The sequence below is a fragment of the Heloderma suspectum genome, chromosome 6, assembly GCF_057233095.1.
Source record: "Heloderma suspectum isolate Gila_16-S chromosome 6, 16-S_ref, whole genome shotgun sequence".
Lineage (NCBI taxonomy): Eukaryota > Metazoa > Chordata > Lepidosauria > Squamata > Helodermatidae > Heloderma > Heloderma suspectum.
In genome coordinates, this window is record NC_139463.1 from 117,965,794 (window position 1) to 117,988,337 (window position 22,544).

At 43.8% G+C, this 22,544-nt stretch overlaps 2 protein-coding genes across 2 annotated transcripts; both read right to left on the minus strand.

Moving 5' to 3' along the window:
* Nucleotides 1-1,072: 1,072 nt before the first annotated feature.
* LOC146342817 (olfactory receptor 6X1-like) lies at nucleotides 1,073-2,020 on the minus strand. The gene has a single exon (XM_084808010.1). It carries the CDS (start codon nucleotides 2,018-2,020, stop codon nucleotides 1,073-1,075), a length of 948 nt encoding a protein of 315 aa, XP_084664136.1.
* A 9,152-nt stretch (nucleotides 2,021-11,172) lies between these two features.
* Nucleotides 11,173-12,135, minus strand: LOC146342818 (olfactory receptor 6X1-like). Its single transcript, XM_084808011.1, has one exon. The coding sequence runs from the start codon at nucleotides 12,133-12,135 to the stop codon at nucleotides 11,173-11,175; it is 963 nt and encodes a 320-aa protein (XP_084664137.1).
* Nucleotides 12,136-22,544: the final 10,409 nt, after the last annotated feature.

A 22,544-nucleotide genomic window follows, 5' to 3' on the forward strand; every position in this document is an offset into this window, starting at 1 on the left:
CCTTCGAGGACAGGTAAGGGACTTTCGTCCACCCGTAGTTTCAGGGAACACTCTCTTTCCTATCACCTGCTACCTGATCCTTTTCCCTAGAGACATCAGTGAAAGAAACTGGGACCTTTTGCATGCTAAGCATATGCTGTATGGTGCCGCTGAACTAAGATTGCTTCCCTGAAAATACTAGGGCTTCACAAACATTCACTTGTTTCAGTTTTGGGTCCCTCAAAGATTTTGCAACTGTTGTTGCATGAACAACAATGCAATCGAATATGTACCAATTTTTATTCAATGCATAGATTGCTTTTGTATTTAAAAAAATCCACAAAGTTGTAAACAATAAACACACAAAAGCAACAATAAAATCAAAGCAAACAATAATTCATACAACGAAAGCCAATATACAATGTGCTTGCACTGGTATACTCTTGCCTTTTCCTACATAGCCTACAATGACCTTTCTGTAAAGAAATATAAAATACATTATTTGATATCTGTACATCAGTTCTGCATAGTTCGAGGATAAATAAATAAATAAATAAATAAATACATTATTTGACACAATTTGAGGAAGCCTAATAATACTAATAAAATTCAGCTGACAGTGATAATTCTGACAATTTTCCACTCTTCTCAAGTGTGTTTGGTGTGTGTGTGTGTGTTTTGGTTGTTGTTTTTTTACAGCCATAAATTTATTCTGTTCACATTCAATCGGTAAGGTAATCCTTAATGTTCCCATTTTACAGAGGGGAACTAAAGCTAAGAATATGAGTGACTTGCCCAAGACAACCTATGTGAGTCCATAGCTTTAGTGGGCCTGCATATCAGGATGATTGTATTTTGGATGCAACTCAGTGGTTTGCATTAATGGTATCTCCCTCAGGCCCCTGACCACCCACCTCAGCTTCACATCATATAACATCTGTCCATTATAAACTCACACATTCAGTGGTTGGTGTGGAAAAACCAGTACATGTATACTGATCGATCAGATCCTAGCTGTGAGTATTGTACATCTCTAGGTGGAAAATTCCACTAAAACCAGCCAGATCCAAGTCGTGCATGATCTTCCTTTTATTTACCATTTGTTGTCCTCAAATATTTTAGACCTGGTGAATCCCTTTTTCAGGGCATCTTTCACTTCCTTGTTTCGTAGTGTATATATAAAAGGGTTCAGCAGTGGGGTGACCAGTGTATTCAGGAGGGACACCACTTTGTTCATATTCAGTGAGGAATGGCCTGTGGGCCTGACATATATAAAAATGATTGCCCCGTACAGCATAATAACCACCACCAAGTGAGAGATGCAAGTAGAGAAAGCCTTCTGCCTCCCAGAGGCTGATGGGATTGTCATCACAGTGGAGATGATGAAGACGTATGAAACCACTGTCAACAAGGAATTGCTGAATACCACAATGGTGGCGACAACAAAGACTATCCACTCAATGGCGTGAGTGTCCATGCAAGCCAGTTTCAACAATGGTCCGACATCGCAGTAGAAGTGATTGATGATATTGGGACCACAGAAAGGCAGCCGGAACACCAAAACTGTTTGCACCAAGACAGTCATTAAGCCTCCAAACCATGAGCCACAAGCCAGCTGAACACAAACCCTGCTGCTCATGATGGCATGGTAATGAAGAGGGTGGCATATGGCCATATAGCGATCATATGCCATGGCGGTGAGAAGGAAGAATTCTGTGGCCCCCAGGAAAAAATGGGAGAATGCTTGAGCTTTACAACCCACTAGGCTAATAGATTTCTTGATTGCAAGTAAATTGGCCAAAAGTTTGGGGATCGTAGCGGTCACATAGATGATTCCCAAGAAGGACAGGTTCCCAAGGAAGAAGTACATTGGCTTGTGGAGAGCAGTGTCGTGAGCCACAGTGGCAACAATGACAATGTTCCCAGTGACAGTCAAGATGTAGATCACCAAGACTCCCACAAACACCAGAACTCTCACCTTCTGGATGCTGGGGAAACCCAGTAAAATGAATTCGCCCACAACTGTTTGGTTTTCCATCATGACCTGCACAAGAGCATAAGAATGGCCATACTGGATCAGAGGGATGTTTTAGCTAGCTTATCATTCTATGTAGTGATATCTAGCTAGCCAGAGAATCCCTAGCCGAGAAGCAACCTTGGAAGCAGGATGTCATGGCAATATCCAGCCCTGCAATTGGTCTTCAATGTGTGTGCTAGAAAGATAATTTTCCTTAATGAAATTTATTGTAAATATGACATTTAATTCTGCAGCACAATGATGTATTAACATTAGCAAGAACAGAGCCAAGGATACCACAGTCCTTGTCTCTCAATTCCACTTTAGCCTTTAGGCTTCCTTCACAGGAGCTCAAGGAAGACCTGCACATATACCTCTTATACTTTCTGTCATCACTTACACTGCTTAAACCTTCCCTCACCTCCTACACGTTCCCTCACCACTTGCACCTTTTGCTCCTTCTCTCACTTCTCCCAGTTCATTCTTCTTCCAATAACATGGTGAATATCTAGCAATTCACTACATTAGCTAATAGAGGTGTGCAGAACTTAGGGATGTCAGAGGTATCCATCCGGAAAGTGAAGTTTACCTAGCTTTCAGCAGCTCGGCCTCTCAGACTCTGGCTCGCTAACCCGCAAGCTGCCCTGACTCAATCGGCATGAGTCAGGCCAGCTTGCAGATTTCCATTTTTATTTTGTTTCCTACCCTAAAATTGGCATCCACATACATTGTGGCTGCAAGTTGTACTAATTTCAGCTGCAATTCGCTCAAATTTCAGCTGCGATTTGAGCAAATTTGCACACATTGCACCAAATTACATATGTCACACCTGCAATTTGCACAAATTAAGTGAATTTTGGCCAACATTAGCATAAATTACAAATTTTGCCTGCAATTTGTGTAAATGCTGATTTGGGGTGGTGGGATTTCCTGGATTTGGTGGAAAAGCCCACATCTTGGCTCACAAATGCACACCGAACCAGGGGCTCTGGGGAAATCCAGCAAGCCCAAAAAAGGCCAGATTTCCCCATGACAGCCATTAGCAGAGCGCCAGAGCCTCAGGCCCATGGGCTAAAGCCAGCCTACCTGGGGTACCAACATGGCCCTCTGGGGGTCCCTGGATGGCCACTACCTCTACACCTGTCTCCAGCCCTTCCTCTTGACCACCAATCGTTTGTGGTTCCCCAGCTTTTGCACAGTTTTCTCCCCAACCTTAGGAGAGGTTGACATAAGCTTGGTTACTAGAGCTGTATGCAATGGCCTCTCAAAATTCTCCAGAATATTTGTGTGCAGAGAAATTGGGGGAACAATTTCTCTGAATTTATGTATTTATGTATTTATTTCATTTCTATACTGCCCAATAGCTGAAGCTCTCTTGGCAGTTCACAAAGATTAAAACCAAAGAACACAACTGAAACAATACAAAATTTATAGAACATTAAAACCACAGTAAACAATACAACCAGAATAAAACCAGAATAAAACTTAGCAGCAGTGCAGGGATTTCAAATACAGATTTAAAACAGGAAAGCCAAAAATCTAATGAGCTAAAATGCTAAAATGCCTTGAAAAATAAAAAGGCCTTCACCTGGTGCCGGAAAGAATACAATGTAGGTGCCAGGCGAACCTCACTACGGAGCTCATTCCACAGCCGGGGTGCCAGCCACACAGCAGAAAATTTCTCCAAGGGCAGGAGATCATCTCCAAAAGTTTCTCATTGATAAGATGCACCACTGGCAGGGGTTGTATCACAAGATCTTTCTCTTTTCTTAAGGGTTTTTTTTTTTCCCCTGCTTCCATGATAAGTGCTGAGGCTTCCACTTTTCTGTATCATTCCCAGGGCATTTTATCATTTATTTCAGTGGTGTTTTTGAGCTTACTGCGATGTGGTGAAAGGTGTTGTGCGTGTGTGTGTTTTCTTTCTATTACACATCTTCCAATTGCTCTGCAGCCTCCCAGGCTGCCTGTGCTTTCTGATCTGAAAAAGCCCTATGGAAGACATTACTTCACAATGTCTTCCCCTGGACTTCAATTGATGTGTGGGAAGCTGAGGAGGCTACAGGCTGCCACAGAGATCATTGTGCAATGAAAGTCAGGACCGTCCCCCCTTGGCCACTTCCTAAGTAAGGTAAACACAAAAACCCTGAACCCAACCCATGAGAATTTCTCCACAATTTCTTCTCCCTTGAATTTCTTTTCGAAAGCAATAGCTTTTCTATCAAATTGAATGAGAATGGTCAAAAATGGTCAAGAGCCAGTGTGGTGTAGTGGCGAGAGTGTTGGACTGAGAGTCGGAAGATCTGGGTTCTAGTCCCCACTCATCCATGGAAGCTCACTGGGTAACTTTGGGCCAATTGCAGACCCTCAGTCCAACCTACCTCATGGGGCTGTTGTTGTGAGGATAAAATGGAGAGGAGGAGAATTGTGTATGCTGCCTTGGGTTCCTTAGGAGGAAAAAAAAGGCAGGATATAAATGTAATAAACAAACAAGCAAGCAAGCAAACAAACAAATAAATAAATAAAATGTGGGAGAAAATTTTGGCACAGCAGTATTAGTTACTGGCAGTAAGAGTTTTAAGCTAAACTATGCTGGCATTTGGAGGTTTTCCCCTTCCCCCTTTGCCTTTGGCCCCACCCACTATTGAAATGTGGCCTCTCCAAAACTGAATTTGGCCCATGGCCTGGAAGATATTCAACACCCTGCTCTAATGCATGATCTACAATGGGGCCACACTCTGCTCGAACTGATTGCAGGTGGAATACAGATTCAGATGTGCTGAAATCAATGGGACTTATGTTAGGCATGGATCTAGATTCCCATTAGTTAGGAAGCTGCCTTATACTGAGTCAGAACCATTAGTCTGTGAAGTCGGTATTATCAGCTCTTTCTCCTCTTTTTTATGTTATATTGTAATAAAGTGCATATTTGTGTGTGTATGTGTGTGTACACATGTACATACATATTTTAGATATGATATTACTTAAAATAGACAAATGATTTGTTCCTGTTTTTATCCTTTTCTTAAACTTCTCTCCCCCCCTATTATTATTATTATTATTAATATCATTATGGGATGATTATTATTACTATTCCTTGTTGGCTAAACCTTTAATGTTTATTAATACGCGTTAACTGAATGGTAATTTATGGCTAATGGAAATGGATTGTTTGCTTCTATTTCTGTGCTATAAGACTGTTTGGATATTTGGTTTGTTCTTATTGAAGGTTAATATAATTCTGTTTTTTTCTTTTTCTTTTTTCCTCTTCCTTCTTTTGCTATCCTCCCTTTTTTCTTTTTCTTAGAATAGTGTAATGTTGGAAACTGAAGATTCTGATTATATTGTTGGTAGTGTTTATTTCATTTATAAAAATAAAACAAAAATAGATTTTTTAAAAAGTCAGTATTATCAGCATTGTCTACACTGATTGGAAGCGGCTCTCCAGATGTTCTGACAGGGGCCTTTCCCAACACAACCTGGAGAAGCCAGAGGATGACCTTGGGACCTTCCTGCATTCAAAGTAGGTGCTCCAGTAGATATGTTCCCTTCTTAAGCTTCACTTAGCTGTCACTGAAATCAGTGGGATAAATTAGTCATGACCTGAACTCATTTGAACAGGGTGCAGTCCTATGCATGCTGGCTGGGGAATGGTGGGTGCAAGTAAGGTTGCAGTCCTATGCATGCTGGCTGGGGAATGGTGGGTGCAAGTAAGGGTGCAGTCCTATGCATGCTGGCTGGGGAATGGTGGGTGCAAGTAAGGGTGCAGTCCTATGCATGCTGGCTGTGGAATGATGGGGGTCGTAGGACTTTTTTCTGTCTAAGCATGCATAGGATTGCACCCTAACTTAGTCTACATCCAACTGATTCATCTGGAGTTGCTGGTTCATGGTCATATTCAGGACTGAAGATTAATACTAATTCCCTGCCCCTCTCTACAGACCGATTTTATCACCTTTTCCACATTCCAACGTACAGGTGCTGCTGGATGTATGAGTTCTGGCAAAACAAGGGGTACAGGAATAACATAGCAAGTTGATCGCAGTGGAGGCTGGAGGCTCCAATTTCAGTGGGGCCGTGCATCAATTCTGGGTTTCAGAACGCTAAAAGAGCTATTTGAGGTGCTGAACCTAAGCTAAGCAGGGTCAGCCCTGATTAGTACTTGGATGGGAGACCGCCTGGGAATTGGGCTTCCTGCACTGAGCATGGGGTTGGACTCGATGGTCTTCTAGGCCCCTTCCAACTCTATGATTCTATGATACTTTCTATTTGGGGGCTAGGGTTCAGCACCTTAGATAGCTCCTTTAGGCTTCTGGCTGGTTCTGACTGTAACGCACAATGGAGTCACGTCCCCACCAAAATTGGAGCCACCAGCTTCCACTAGATAATACTAACAACTCTTTCTAAATGAGCAATGAAATTTAGGTTTTCATTCAGGGATTTTAAAAACAAAAGTCAGAATGTCAGAGTTGGACTTCAGCTATTCCGGATTTAATTTTACTTTTGATTTCAGATTTTGTTTTACTACTGAAAAAACACAAACATTTATTGCATTCATTTATTTATGCATTTGACCATCTGTATTTGTAATAATCACACATTTTATTTATTTGTTTGTTTGTTTTTGTAATAGATTTTTTCAGATGTTCATGATAAGGGTGTTTTTTTTTTGTTTAAAGTTCTCAATGTTTGGATTGAGCTGAACTTAAGTTTGGGTACATCTCAAAGTTTAGGATGAAATGAATTTAAGATTGGAAGAATGTGAAACTGAGAGATATGGAAACTGACAGATACATTTTCCTTGAGTATCTGGCCTGGGAAAGACTGCTGACTAAGATCTTGAAGACCCACAACACATTGCAGTGGACAGTACTAGCTGAGATGGATCCATTGTCTACCTCAGTATAAGGAAACTTCATAAGTCCGTAACATTTATTTCCTAGATTATCTAACAAAGATTTTTAGACACCCCCCCCTTAGTGTTTAATTCCCTCCCTGAATGTTGTGGTTGAACAAAAAATAATTCTTGACTTGAGACAGAAAAGTAAATGATATCCAACATCATATCACTAAAGAAAACAAAGGTTACTCACATGATCAAATGCCCAGATTGGTTCCTGAAGTTACCACTTTCTCTTTTTTCTCTCAAAAAAAAGTCATATCTTCTAGTACTTGTGCACCATCCAATATTTTCAAAGCCATTATAGTGAATGAAACCAAATATCTCCCTTGTAAAACCAAATTATCTCCCTTGTAGAACATAATATTTAACACGGGTTAACGACTGATGATCATCACTGTATTAAAAACAAAAACAAAAATCTGTTTCTCCTTCTGTGCATATATATATATATATATATATATATATCACATATTTCTGCACTCTTCTTGGTGTACACGATCATGAAGTCACAGATTTTTCATCACAGGTTGTATCTAAAGAACATTTATAAGTTTATGGGAATAAGTATTTCAGTCTTTCCTAATCATTCCACGAGGGAGATGAAATCAGCTGGGAGAGGTATCAAAGAGACAACATGCTCTGCTTCATAAAAAGAAGACCAGAGAGAGAGAGAGAGAGAGAGAGAAAGAAAGAGGAACAAAAATGTGCCATCCTCCAGAATGCATCGTGCGTCATTCAATTCTAGTAGGCCTTGACCAAGGAAGAGGGAATATTTCAGGTTTTGGCACTGCAAAGACATTGGGGTTCACCGTTCACAGCAAATTCAAAGGCCTGTTCATTAATATAGTCACCTTTATACAATGGCACTGGCTGCCATCCCCCCCCCCCCAAAGCCCTGTTATGAGGTGCTTTTTGAATCTGGGGACATTAAAAATGGCTGCCACCATAAAAAATAAAATACAATAAAGATGCCTCCTTTGACACTCACTACATGACAGTAGACAGCCATTGAATATCTACAGAAAAACATACACTTTTACATACTAGGTGCACCTTTCCTCCAGCAGCTCATTTCAGTTAATAGGTGCCACGTCGGATACCTCTCCAAAGAAAGGTCAGTGGCCAAAAACAACAAGAAGAAGTCACATACTACCTTTTAAAACACACACACACCCTTGAACTATTTGGAAAAACATTTTTAATGTGTGGATTTCTTTCTCTTAACAAGAAATAAAAATGAATTGCCAAAACAAAAGCAAAAGATGTTTCATTCGAAAGCAGACACACAAGTTTAAAAGGCGCCCCTTGCTGGCATGTGGTGGTGTGGAGTCTTCAGTGGGGGAGTGGGGAAATCCGAGATTAACAATGCGATGCTATGCCCGTCTAATCAGAAGTAAGACCCATTGAGTTCTATGGGACTTAGTCCCAAGTAAATGTGCTGAAGAATGTGGAAAAGGTTCCTGAGAAACAAAGTTGGGGGAGTGGACCATTTCACCCCAAAGATTCTCCTCAAATTACTGGGTCCATTTCACCCATTTTTGGTTGAATGAATCACAGACTGAGGAGGGGGCAACACACCATTGCCTCCTCCAGTGCCTCTTGTGTCTCCCACCAGGAGCCAAAAGCTGTAGGAGACACAAGCAGCAGCAGCTTGAGTGAGGGACCAGCACCTGTCTCAAAATGTCTGTAGCAGCTGTAAAGGACAGTGTCTCTGAGCATGGGAAGAGTGGCTTTCCCTCAGCTCTTACCAGTCACCATCCTCTCCCCCACACATGCAGGATTAGGAAAACGAGTTTCCCTGTCTGAACGAAACAGCTCGACTGTAGGCAGGCCTGAAGAACCCCAACACTTCTCACTGGACCTTGGCACAGATTAATGCAATTTCCATCACAAATAAATGCCCTCTCTGGAGGCTCCTTTAATACTGAGGGCGCTGGTAAATGTAGCTCACTGCCTGCCAGAAATATTTGGTGTTCTAATCGAATCCCCCGCCCTTTGAAAATAATACTCCATCTTCCCCTCCTTTCCCACTGAACTTTCTTCATCTACAAATACAGCACAAGATTGTGAACAGTCCTAACCTGGATGCTCGGGGGGTCTGACTGACTGACCTGCCGTTCCCTTCTTGGCTACCGCTGGGAGACAGCATATCACAAAAGTGTCTGTCTGTCTGTCTATCTATCTATCTATCTATCTATCTATCTATCTATTTATCTATCTGTCATCTGCTGAGTGTTGTGCTGGTGATACTTGTATTCCACACATTTAACAATGATTTTTCAGATCTTTTAATATGAAAAATAATATAAAACACCACAATATAATATATTATTATTATTATTATTATTATTATTATTATTATTATTATTAGACATCTCACTTAAGACTGAAGAAGAGTCCTGTGTGATTCAAGGGCATGCATCATTTTCAGTGTTGGTAGGCCCAATTTAAAACAAAATCAACATGTGTGTGTGTATAACCTGTATTATAAACATGTCAATGGTTTATTATATTTTTCTTTACTTGTATTATAAATGAACACAGAGAACTGGGGCCCCCAATTTAGTGCCCATGAACATCTCCAATGCTCAGTGGGCAAGAAGAGAAAGCAAAGCAAAGGGGAGAGAAAGAGCAAGGTGAGAGGCTAGGAGGGGGAGAAACAGCAAGCTAAGGAGGTGGTGGGGAGAGAAAGAGCAAGGTGAGAGGCTAGGAGGGGGAGAAACAGCAAGCTAAGGAGGTGGTGGGGAGAGAAATAGTGGGGCTGGGGGCTGGGAGTGGAAAGAAAGAGCATGATAAAGGGGTGAGTGGGAGAGATAGAGCAAGGCCAGGGGCTAGGAAGGGAGGGAGGGAAGAAGGCCAGGGATGGGGAAGGGATAGAAATAGCAAGGAAAGGGGTTGTGTGGAGAGAAACAGTGAGACTAAAGGCTGGGTGTTGGGAGAAAATGATTGAGAAAGAGAGAGAGAGAGAGAGAGAGAGAGAGAGAGAGAGAGCATGCACAAAGGGAGAAAGGGAAAGGGGAAAGGGCTGTGTGGACAGAAGAAGATTGGGTGGGCCAGGAAGCAACTCTCTCCATTTTTCCCTCCCTCCCAGCCTCTAGCCTCACTATTTCTCTCCTCCCATGGCAGCCATTATCTGACTAGCCACATCCTCCATGGGAGACATTTTTGGGTGGTGCCCACAGCGGGCTCTCAAATGTGCCTTCAAGTCCCAAAATGTCAGGGACCCCTGACATAGAACAAGTGTGTGTGTGCATCCAACAAACCCCCCTTCTAAGGAGATCAGGGCAGCGTATAGTATGTGTGCTTCCCATTCTGTCCTCCCAACAACTCTGTGAAGTTGGTTAGGATGAGCAGTAATGAACTGCCATGAATTAGCATTATGGTTGAGCATGACTTGAGCTCTAACCCTGCAACTGATGTGGCACTACAAACTCTTGAAAAGCAACATGACCAGTGGGGCATCAAAGATTGTTGTCATCTGGGCTGGAACTTGCAAGTAATGGATGTGGCTTTTGCAGCTGGGAGTAGCATGGGCTGACTTTGTCTGACAGCAGTTGTGACACATGGATTTGTTATGCATTATTACTCTCAAGCCACCCCCTTGGGGATGTAGTTTCAGAGCCAAAAGATTCCTAAACCTGCTGAAAACCTTTCCCACAGCTGCTATAGATACATGTTACTATTGAGAGTCAACCATTAGTACAATAGGATCAGGGCACAACTAAGGGTGTATGAGAACTTCATTTCAGTTCCTTAAACATCAGAACTTGTCCTGTTCCCAGCCCTGAATGTATTTTTCCAGCAACGCTCACATATTCTTGAGGTTGTGATCGCATTTGCAAAATGCATACATTAGAAAAATGTGCATTGTGAAAAAAAAGAGTGTTTTTATGCTTTAGTCAATGGAGGGGGGGAGTATGCATTTGGGTGCACACTTTAAAAAAATGTGCACCTAAATGCACACTTCAGCTGTTCAACACGCAACAAAGCTCACTTTCAGGAATGGGAATGAGGCAGAGCAAGCTTCGAGATAGAGAACGTTGATTTCATTCATTTCATTTATTGCACTGATCAGCTCAAGCCTCACTGGTTCTCTCATCTGTAGCCACAACATCATTGTCCTTTTAATAGCAAACTAATTTGGTGAGTGCAGATAGGATTGTAGCCCAAACAGGACCAGGCCACTGAGAAAGAAGAGAGAGGTGTATCAGTGTGGTTGGGGTATGTTTGCTTTACCCAGTTTGACTGTAATCAAATACATTTACTCTGGGTTAGATCAAGTCAGTGAAATATTTTTTTTAATGTTTGCTGTTTTTCTCAAAGCTTCTTTGACATCTTTGTTCCTCAGGGTGTAGATGAATGGGTTGAGGAGAGGAGTTATAACTGTATTCAGCACAGAAACCACCTTGTTAACCTCCAGGGATGAGTTTTCTCTGGGCTTCACGTACATGAACATGACTGTCCCATATTGTATGGACACAACTGTAAGGTGAGCAGCACAGGTTGAGAAAGCTTTCTGCTGCCCTGAAGAAGAAGGGATGTGCAGTATGGTGGATATGATGAAGATGTATGAGATCACAGTGAACAAGAAGGAACTGAACAGCAGAAGGGCCGACCCCACTAACACCATCTGTTCAAGCAGGTGTGTGTCCGCACAAGCCAAGCTCAACAATGGGGTCACGTCACAGTAGAAATGGTTGATCAGATTGGGACCACAAAATGGGAGTCGTAACAGCAAGATGGTCTGAACGATGACTGTGAAGAACCCTCCCAGCCATGATCCCAAGGCTAGCTGGAGGCAAAGCCTACGGCTCATGATGATGCTATAATGCAGAGGGTTGCAGATGGCTATGTAGCGATCAAGGGACATTGAAGCAAGCAGGCAGAATTCTGTGGCCCCAAGTAAGAAGTGGAAAAAGGCTTGTGTGATGCAACAGTAGAAACAGATGGCCCTTCTCTCTGCCAGGAAGTTAGCCAGCATCTTGGGTGACAAGGTGGTGACATAAAAGATCTCCAAGAAGGAGAAGTTCCCCAGAAAGAAGTACATGGGGTTATGGAGATGGTGATCACAGATGATAATGAAGATAATCAGGATGTTGCCAACAACAGTGAGGATGTACATAAACAAGACAGGCACAAATATATACTTCTGCAGCTCTGCAGAGCCTGGAAACCCTTGGAGGATAAACTCAGTGATCACAGTTTGATTTGTCTGGGTAACTTCTTGGAGTGGACCCATTGACCTGGCTCTCTTCTGTAACTACCAAGAGGGAAAGAAGAAGAAGATATTGCTGTGTCATTAAGCTATTTACTTTCCTGTTGTTAGTACAAAGGAGGCTCATGCAGCCCATGTCTAGAGATCTCACAGAAATCCAAAACAGAATCAAATGAATCAAATCATTCTGCCAAGGACCAGCTTTTCACCAGTCAGGCAGATTTGCATACCGTTTTTCCACCTTTCCAGAATTTTGCACAAATTTAGTAATATAAAAATATGCATTTTTTAAAAAAAGCTGAACATGCACGTTTCCCCCATAGGCTAATGTGTGACACTGTGCATTTTTGGAGGATTTGCACATTTTCATAAGCACAAATTTGTGAATGTGTGAATTCATGCGAGTGTGAATTTGTACACTCAAATTTAGAAACCAAAAATACAATAAAATCCAATTCTGTTGATGAGAGGGCAACGGAACAAAATTTACACGATCCATATATTGCTACCTATGTCATATATGAATGCACATTTTGTACAAAAAGATCATCTTCATCATCCAGTGTCCAGTTCTTGTAACACACCAAGTGAAATACAGCTTAGGCACATAAGGTAAAAAGTACTTACTGAATTATATGAAGAAATGGTCAGGGTTAGTCAAACAACATTCCATCCTCAATGGCAAGACATTTATCTTAGATTTAAAATGAAAACAAAATGCAGTAACTTTTCTGTAACGGAAAGTGTTCAGTTCAAAGCATTTTTGAGGAACTAGACAAATTCTAAGCCATATCTCAGTCAAGAAAAACACAATCAGGTTATGATCAGCTGTAGAAACATGTTTCTTATATGTCTGCTACATTTTACAAATGGCTTTTAGTTCAAGCTACAAATTAGTTTTGAAGACGCAAATAATAATAATAATAAAAATAATATTCTTATGGGACCTCATTAAGAGGACTTGTCTGCACAGGCTTTTATTTTTCTCCTACTCTTAACTAGGTTGCTAAGCTCATTCCTTTGCTAGTGTGATTCAGAGAGCAATCTCGTGTCCCCTAGAAAGCTCGGGGGGGGGGGTAATATAGTTAGGATTCCTGGATCTGAGCTCAGAGACAGCATTCTGACCTCCGACCCAAGAGTCCAAGCTCCCCTCCCCCAACCCCTTGAAGCTGGCACAGAGAGGACCACACCGGCTGTTTTTTCTGAGCTCACAAATGTGACCTTAGAGAGGAGGGAAAGGGGGCAGTTCTGTGGGCAGGGAGGGGAAGGGACTGGGGAGGGTAGCTTATAGAGAGTCCTTCACCCTGTCCGGTACCCTTCCCTACCACTCTGCAAAGCCCCAGCTAGAAGCCTGTCTAAAAAATGCAGAGTGGGAGGAACACAGAGGCAAAGATTGCCTCCGTGCTCCTCCCGGCTCCCGCTCTGTATAGGATGCCCGTCAGCCTCCAGGTTTGGAGGCTGATGGGCATCCCAATAGGATTGCACCCTCAGAAGTCTTAAAACACAATCCTATGCATGCCTACCTAGAAGCATGTCCCACTGAGTTCAAAGGATCTTCATCCTAGGTAACTGTGTATACTGTAACCTCTCCTGGACAGGGATAGCTTGGCTGCAGTGGTACAGGTATGTCCCACTGAGTTCAAAGGATCTTCATCCTAGGTAACTGTGTATACTGTAACCTCTCCTGGACAGGGATAGCTTGGCCGCAGTGGTACAGGTAGGGATGGCGGAGAATTCTGCCACGGACCCCAATGAGTCCATGGGGAGTCCATGGACTCTGGAGTCCATGGCAGAAAAGATCCCTTACCTCTGCCTCCCGCCAGAATCCACTTCAGCCAGATCCTTCCCGCGGCCACCTCCATCTCATTGGCGATAACAGCCGCCATTGGCATGCTGTATCGCTGGCTGAGGGATCTCTGGATACAAATGGTGAAGCGGATGCCATTTGTGGCCATAAAGCTCTTAGATTAACCTAAATGCAGCCATTTACGGCTGCATTTAGCTTAATCTAAGAGCTTTATGGCCGCAAATGGTTATCACCAATGAAACGGAGTCAGCGGCCGGCTCTGTGGAATCACCACGGAGCAGAGCTGGCTGAAGAGGATTCCAGGGGAAGGGACGGATCACCTCCCCTCGTGGGCAGATTCCCTCCCCCCCAGAACAGAAGGTAGGTACAGGTGATAGGAACCTCAAAACTGGGTTACTGCCATGCACTCTGTGTGGGGATGCCCTTCAGGCTGGTCTGGAAGCTGGAGCTAATGCAGCTCAGCTGCTTTTGGGAGCTGGCCCTTTTCAGCATGCAGCTTCTTTGCTGAGGGAACTGCACTGGCTGCCTATTTGCTACCGGACCAGGTTTAAGGTTCTAGTACTAGTGTACAAGGCCCTAAACAACTAGGAAGCAGAACACCTGAGAGAGCACATTCTCCCTTACCAACCTGCCCGGTCACTGAGGTCATCAGAGGGCATGGTCCTGGTGGTTCCACATGGACCCATGGCCTGATTGGAGTCCACCAGGAGAAGAGCCTTCAGTGTGGTGGCCCCCTTCCTGTGGAACTCCCTGCCCCTGGAGGCTGCCCTGTGTTGCTTCCGGTGTCTCCTGAAAACAGCACTGTTCCAGGAGGTATTCCTTCACTGACCAGCCACATTTTTTACTGGTATTCTGTTTTTAAAAAGCACAATTTTAATATTGTGCTTTCATTTTTTAAAATCCTTTTTAATATTTTACCTTTTATGTTCACCTCTCCGAAATCTGTTTTAGATATGGAGAGGTGCACAAATATGGTAAATAATAAAAAAAATAAACAAACTAGATTGCAGCCAGAGCTGTGGGTTTGGAACATAGGATGTAGGAAACACCCTTATGCCAAGACCGTGCGTCCCTGTAGCCCGGGATTGTTGACAATGACTGGGAGCTGCTGTCCAGGGTTTTGGACCGGAATGTTCCCAGCCCCACCTGCAGATACCAGTAGGCATGTGAGAAGACATCCCAGATCGGGTTCTCCGGGAACCCTTCAAGCTCTCCCCTTGCTTGCTGGCCCTCTGGGCTGCAGTCGAGCCCCCCGCCTCCTCCATGCTCAGTGAGCAGCCTGCAACTTACCCAGGCCTGCTGTTCGGCATTATCCCGATAGCCATGTTTTTAAAAAACATGGTGATTGGCAGCGCTTGCACATAGATAGACTTATGTGCAAAACAGCGCTGTGAAACTAGAGTCTACTGGCAACTCACAGCACATTTTGCATACAAGTCTATGGCCTAGAGCTGCCGATCGCCATGTTTTTTAAAAACATAGTGATCAGGATAATGACGAACAGGCCCAGGTAAGTTGTGGGCTGCTCACCGGAGTGGGGGGGGGTTGACTGCAGCCCGGAGGGCCAGCAAGAGGGGGAGGGCTTGGCGGGCGCAGCTCAGGGGCCATGGGTGCCAGCGGTCCGAAAGATTTGCCGACCGAAACGGGCACCTGCACCATCCCTAGACACCAGGGCTTGCACCTGGGATTCAGTCCCTGGCATCTTCTGCATGCAGTGCGATGCTCTGCCAATAAACAACTGTTTGGCTATGGAAGACTAGGGGTTGTGTGGGCACCCGACTGAGTCTGGGAGTCTGATGGGCTCCCCCACTGTGCTCCTGAGCCATGCTCACTGAGCCCCTGCCTCTATTTGAGCCCCCCTCCCCTCGCCGAGCTGCCCGCATTCACCCTAGACTCAGCCATGAGCACCACGATTGCCATTTTGAAAAAGAAAATGGCAATCGTGAATGTGCACACATTTAGTCTTGTGTGAAATAGTGCCACGGGTGGGCCATTGATGCCTGTAATCGTGCGTATATTGGCTATTCACAGCGTCATTTTGTGCAAGACTAGGTGTGCGCATATTCATGATCACCCTTGTCTTTCGCAAAATGGCAGTCGTTGTGCTCGTGGATGGGTCCAGGGTGAGTGTGGGCAACTCAGAAAGTGTGGGGGGGAGCTCAAGCAAGGGTCCAGGGGCACGCTAGCCATGTCAGTGGCTTGGTCTGTGTCCGGAGGACCCAAACACTGGGGCATCCATCCATCCCTATGGAAGACCCAAGTTCAAATCCTTGTCCGACATTAGCATCACTGAATGGCCACAGGCAACTGAAAAAACTTATAATTTGTACAGAAACAAAGTCCCACACAGAAACACACACACATTATTTGCAAATAGTGAATATTCTAGAGATTTGATGTTCAACAATGGCAGATGACATCTGACAAGCTAACTTGGAATTGCTACAGGAAATTTTGATCTGACTTTCTAAGTCATCAAAGGACATGCTTTTGAGTCAAAACTTAAATTTTGAACTCAGTGTCAAAGCTTGATTCTGAAATTTGAATGTTTATCAATCAGGGTTTGTTGTTTTATGTTTTGGAAAATGTTCAGTTCTTCACTCAATCTGTGAATAAACTCATGGACTCAGAGTTGGAAGGGCCCTAAAGGCCATGAGTGTCACTATATACATATACCACAAGAGAGAGCCATCCATTCATCACACACACACACACACACACACAGAATGCCACACAACCAGAGATCAGATGCATGAATGAAGATGCTCGCAAAGCACCGTGGTTGGACATACTCACACGATGGATACAAGCAAGCCACATGCCACACAAAAAGACAACACAAGTAAGTGTCACTGCCCATCTGTACATGGGAAAAAATCCTTGCTGAGATGATTAACCAGGTCTCAAGGGTGAGCAAAAGACCGTCTCCAGCTGCAAAAGATTGAGACAACTAATAATTGATTCAAAGTACTTTTGACTTTTTCAATGACCACTGGAAGGCAGTGTGGTTCAAGGAACAGGAAGGAAGTCACACTCTAGGGTTCTGTTGTATTGATTTGGCTACATAGTCATTGACACAAAGGGAATAACAGATTTCTTTTTAAATTATTTTAGGTTCAGAACTTCTCTTCCTCAACCTGCTTGTGCGAATGAATAGGAAAGAAAACTGAAGTAATGCCCTATCAAACCCAGCTAGCCCATATAACTTATCATGGATTAGACATCTGTGCCAATGGCATTCCTTGTTCTCTTATAGTGGAAAACATCATGCATCTGAGGAATTAGGGCTGGACAATCACAAGATGTGAGACCATATAAGCCAATGGCTGTTGGTGGGTGCTACAGGGAGGCCACAAACTAGAGAAATGCATCAATTATCCTATTATATATCCATATATATGTGGTTGGTGTAAAGTGTTACAACAGATATTAATTCTCCACCATGCATCGCATTCGAAAAACCACTCAATCTGTGTAAATTGTTAATTAAAGCAAGATATTTGCAACCCAGGATCATACCATTTTAAATCAACACATTGCATTGCCAGCAGTTACCTCGAAGAAAACACTTCTTTTAGGAACACAATTACTGACAAAACAAAACCAATTGCATAAGTCGTAAACATGCACTCCTTCTTCTGTGGTTTAGGTTTACTTAGCTGAATGTTTTGTTGTTTTGTTTTTTAATGGGTGCTGTATGCAATATGTAGGGAAGCTGAGTTCCCCTCTTAATGGGGAGCTGTGATCTGTGGAGGCATGCAGGATGGGAGCAAAGAGAGCAAAGGCTGGCAAGAAGTGCTTGGATGACTCTGTCATCCTTGCCTTCCCCAGTATAGCACAGTGGGGAAAAGAACCTAATTGTGTGCAGGCAGAATCTGAGAGTTTGACTCCCCTGTGGGGGAAAAGTCTTTCAGGACGGGACTGCTGAGCCAATCAGTGCTTTCATGGGGGTGGGGCCAAAGAGGCGGAAGTGAGATCTGCCTTTGTTCTCACTCCAGTTCAAGCTGAGGCCCCTGAAAGCAGGGCTCCCATGTGGCTCCAGGATTGCAGTTGCAGACTCCCCCCCCCACTCCGGGTGGTAAAATGACTTGTGGTGGCAGTGGTCATCACTAGTTAATGGGCCTAGGAAGGAGTTTTACCTGCATATCAATTGGCAAAGACTGTGCAGGGTTTTTTGCCTTCCCTGTTGCAACGCTGATTCCATTGTAAATTAGTTGATCTGGACTACCAGTAAACGCTTTGTTTTAAACATTAAACTTCATTTTATAACATTTGTCACAACTATAAGTGTGATAGACATTGGGCTGGATCCATTGGCAAAGGGAGTGGGATTGGGGCCCCTGGCCTGTTTCCCCATGGTGGGCATTCCCGTAAGGAACCTTGAGGATGTGGCACCAAGACCAGCCCAGCATGGGGGCTGTGAGCTGGCCATGTTCAGAGTGGTGGAAAGGGGTTCACATTAGTAGTCTATGCTGTGGTGTGCCTCTGGCCCTGCCATCCACCACCAGCACTCCTGTCATGGGGGCCAGGAAGGGGAATTGGTCAGCAGGTGGGGAGGCCGATGACAGGATCCATGCCCTATACTGCCAGCAAGCCAATTCAAGTGAGTCAGTAAAGTTGTGGCCAATTTATTATCCCAGCTATGTCTGTATGTCTCATTTCTTCCCTTCCCTTAACCAACCAGACCCAATTAAGCTCTTCCCAGACAAGACTACAGCAGACCTAAGAACAAGATTCCCTTACCACAAATCCGCAATTCTAACCAACACCCCCCCAAAAAAAAAAACGTTGGAGCAGCCTGTTGCAAGACATTTCAATTCTCCTGCACATCGTCTCTCAGATTTACAGTCAGTTCCAGTAGAATAAACAAACGACCCCGATATGCTTGGCAAAAAGGAAAAGTTCTGGATCTGTTGACTTCTTAGTCCAAGTGGCCTTAATCTGGAGGACAATCCATAAGTATTGTACCAATTGTGCCTCTGTTTTTTTCTCCGAAGAACCGTTTATCTCCAGGCATTCCAAACTGGGACTTCTGATACCCAATTAGCAGCACAGCTACTGATGAGGGCGGAAGCCACAACGCTTAGCTTAAAATATATTTCAATACCCTGTTGTTAGTCTTTCTATCTTTCATTGTGTGTGTGTATGTATGTGTGTGTGCATGTGTAATACACACACACGCACATGTATGCATAGATAGATATAGATAGATTAGATACAGATACAGATACAGATACAGATATCATTGTGAGCAGCAGTTTTCACATATTGTATGGCAAAGTGTTTTTGAAGCATGGTAGTGCTGGGGCTGAAAAGTGACGTTATCTGTCTATCCAACACTGCGATCAACGATACTAGTCACAACAACTGGGCTATGTTTCTGACTACTCATTCCCCATGTTCTAATAGGTGTGTCCAAGGTTCCAGCCTGCCATGTCTTCCTGAAACAGCCAGTCCACCCCACTCCATGGTCTCTGTTGTTCTTTTCCGCCTGACAGCCAGTATTCCATGATAACTTGGCATGCTGTGTTTTGAGCATTGCTTTGTTTTTCCTCCCTAGAAAAACTGTGCACAAAAAAAGATTTAGCCGAATCTTGTTTATAGACACACCAATGCAAATGCCACTTCCACTGGGAGGTCTTATAGGATTAACCACACTCTTGGGGTTTTCTTGAAGACCTTCCAACAGGTTCTTCCTCCAAATACATAATTGTCATTGTTTACTTACCATCATATAGCCAGTATCATGCAGGCTATATCCTCCTCCTTCATACTGATGGGCATCTTCTTTGGTGAGCACAGCTACCTGGGGACTGCAGATGTGAAATGACATGAGCTTCATTTGCAAATGCAGAACTGCATGTCCATGCCTTGAACGACTTCATGCTGGATCATCTATGTTCATGTGTACTGTGACATATTCAGACCTCTGGAGCCTTTTGACCTCATTTTTAATAGCTGTCTCCAATGCATCCAGTTGTAAATGAATCTGTGACCCAGGGGCAGAAAGATTCCAATGTGGCTGGCCCTGGGTTAACCAATTTTAATGCACTGTACACCAGCTAATTTGTTTTCCCCTTGAATCTAGGCACTTGGTGTTTCAGGTGGAATACACCCTGAAGCACTGAAGATCCTGAGCTGAACACAGTAAACTTCTAGCTCTCTCCAGCTGTTTTTACCCCCATGAATATACTGACCTACCTAACAAGATTCCTATACAGATGGTGGGAATAAAGTGCTGAAGACACCTTTGATAGATACATAAAAAATGCTAGACAAATTATTATCAAAACCCATAATGTGTTGTTTCCACTCTTCTGTCTCCAGCTGCTGAATCCCAGATCTCCATGATACAGCCCATTTCAGAAATTAAACACCCAGGGGAGACCTTGACTCTGTCCTGCAAAGCTTCCTCCTCCTCTTTTGATCAGTTCTGGATCGAGTGGACTCGGGAAATCAGCAATCAAGGAATACAGTGGATAGGAGAGGTTAACTTGGATGGCACTAGAGATAATATCCGTCGGGTTCTGCAGGGACGATTCTCCATCTCCAGGGATAATTCCATGAACACAGCTTACTTAAAGATAAGGAACTTGGAAGCTGGAGACAGTGGCCTCTATTTCTGTGCTGCTCACAGTGATATAGAACCATACAGAAACCAGAAATGGCAGCTCTGCCATTTGATGGATGCCAGGGTCACCATGATTCATCTCCTGCCTATGGTGCTGTGGATATACCTATATTACAGAAGGATCCTGAACACATGGACAAATCTAGATGCAGTCAATTCAGGAAAGGCTTCTCTCTGGGGTCTTCTCTTTAGCCAGTCAGTGGAAGCACAGCATTCTGTTGTGTTTTGTCCTGCTCCTGTTATTGGGGGATAAGGCTATCAAAAGCTGCCAATCATCATGGTGGCCATATTTTACCTCCAGTAAAGGAGGCAGTATGCCTCTGATGAATACTTGTGGCCGAGGAACATGGGCAGGAGGAGGCTACTGCATTCATGGCCTCCTTGGCAGCTACCCAGTGGTATCTGTTTGCCCACTGTGCAAACACAATGCTGGACCTGATTCCATCCCTGCTTGCAAATCATGCAAACATGCCCTGTTTGCAACCCTATGCAAGTTTGCAAACAGGAACACAATTCTCAGGCATTTTTTCTAATTTCCCAAACTTGTGTTCATGTTCAAAAGTGTGCACTTCCAAAAAATGTGGATTTTCATGCTTTACCCTATGGGGGAAATGTGCATTTCCGATGAGGGGAATGCGCATTTTAAAAATCTGATTTTTTCCTGAGTAAACAAAGAAACAAACTTTCCTTCAGGAATGCAAATTAGGTGAAACAAGCTTTGAGGAATTTTAAAATTTATTTGTTGAATTTCTTAATTGCTCATCGGGCTGCTCACCCGGCCACACTGGGTGATGTACAGCAATATACACAGTTTTAGAACAATAAAACTCTACTTTAAAGCATCGTATTTCTAAAAATACCCTAGCCCACCCCAAATGCCTGCCTGAACAACCATTTTTAATGCATGGTAGAAGCTCATTAAAAACAGGGCATGGCAGAGTTCCCTAGGGAGGGAGTTCCACAGAATGGGGGCCACCACAGAGAAGGCCCTCTCCCTCATCCTCACCAGCCTAGCTGTCCTGGCTGATGGGACAGAGAGAAGGCCATCCGCGACTGATCTTGTTAAGCAGCCTGTCTGGTGTTGCTGGAGATGCTCCTTGAGATAGGCAGGGCCGGAACCCTATAAGGTTTGAAAGGTCAAAACCAACACCATAAATTTGGCCTGGAAAACACCTGGTAACAGGTGAAACTCATTCAGCACTGATGTGATCATGCCGGTGGCTGCCTTTAATCAGGCGAGCCGTCGTGTTCTGAAGAATTCAGAGAACCTCAATGAGTTTGAACATTGCATGGTCACCCATTCCTATATATGGCTTTGGTCTGATCCAGCAGGGCTCTATTCTAATATTTTGAATTCATGCAACTATAGTTGATATGGAAAGGTTTCTACCAGATGACTTTTCCTTCACATGAGGAAAAAAAAATGTGAAGAACCAGTCTATACAATGGTAGCAGGTAAGGATGTCAGAGAATTCTGCCACGGATCTCGGTGAGGCCGAATGCCAGTGCATTTGGCCCCCCAAAATCTGTTGCAGAACGGCCTGCCCCCCGGTCCCCCGCAGATACCCCCTGGGATGAGACTTACCTGGGGCGGATGTTCCGGGCGGCGGCGGCTCCGGCGGCGGCTTCGGCAGTGGTGGCTGCAGAGGCTGGTCTTCCAACTGGCTGCTGCTGCCACCATTTGCAGTCTTGTCGGGGGGGGTTGTTTTTTTACAGAGATGTGATAGGCTACATAAAGACTTACGTAGACTATCACATCCTGGTAAAAAAAAAAATGCGTACGCAAAGGGATACATTTGCATTCCTTATTTTTCAACGTCTTAGTCTACGTAAATATTTACGTAGACTATTACGGTGAAAATAAAGGGGAACACCAATAGTGTAGTGGGCACTATTTGCATCCCTTTTTGATTTGCCATTTTAGCCTATGTAAATATTTACGTAGGCTAAAACAGCGAATCAAAAAGGGATGCAAATAGCACCCACTACGCTATT

Bases quoted from the DNA above. Each gene is read 5' to 3' on its own strand.
- LOC146342817 (XM_084808010.1), bottom strand. From the start codon at position 2,020: ATGATGGAAAACCAAACAGTTGTGGGCGAATTCATTTTACTGGGTTTC.
- LOC146342818 (XM_084808011.1), bottom strand. From the start codon at position 12,135: ATGGGTCCACTCCAAGAAGTTACCCAGACAAATCAAACTGTGATCACT.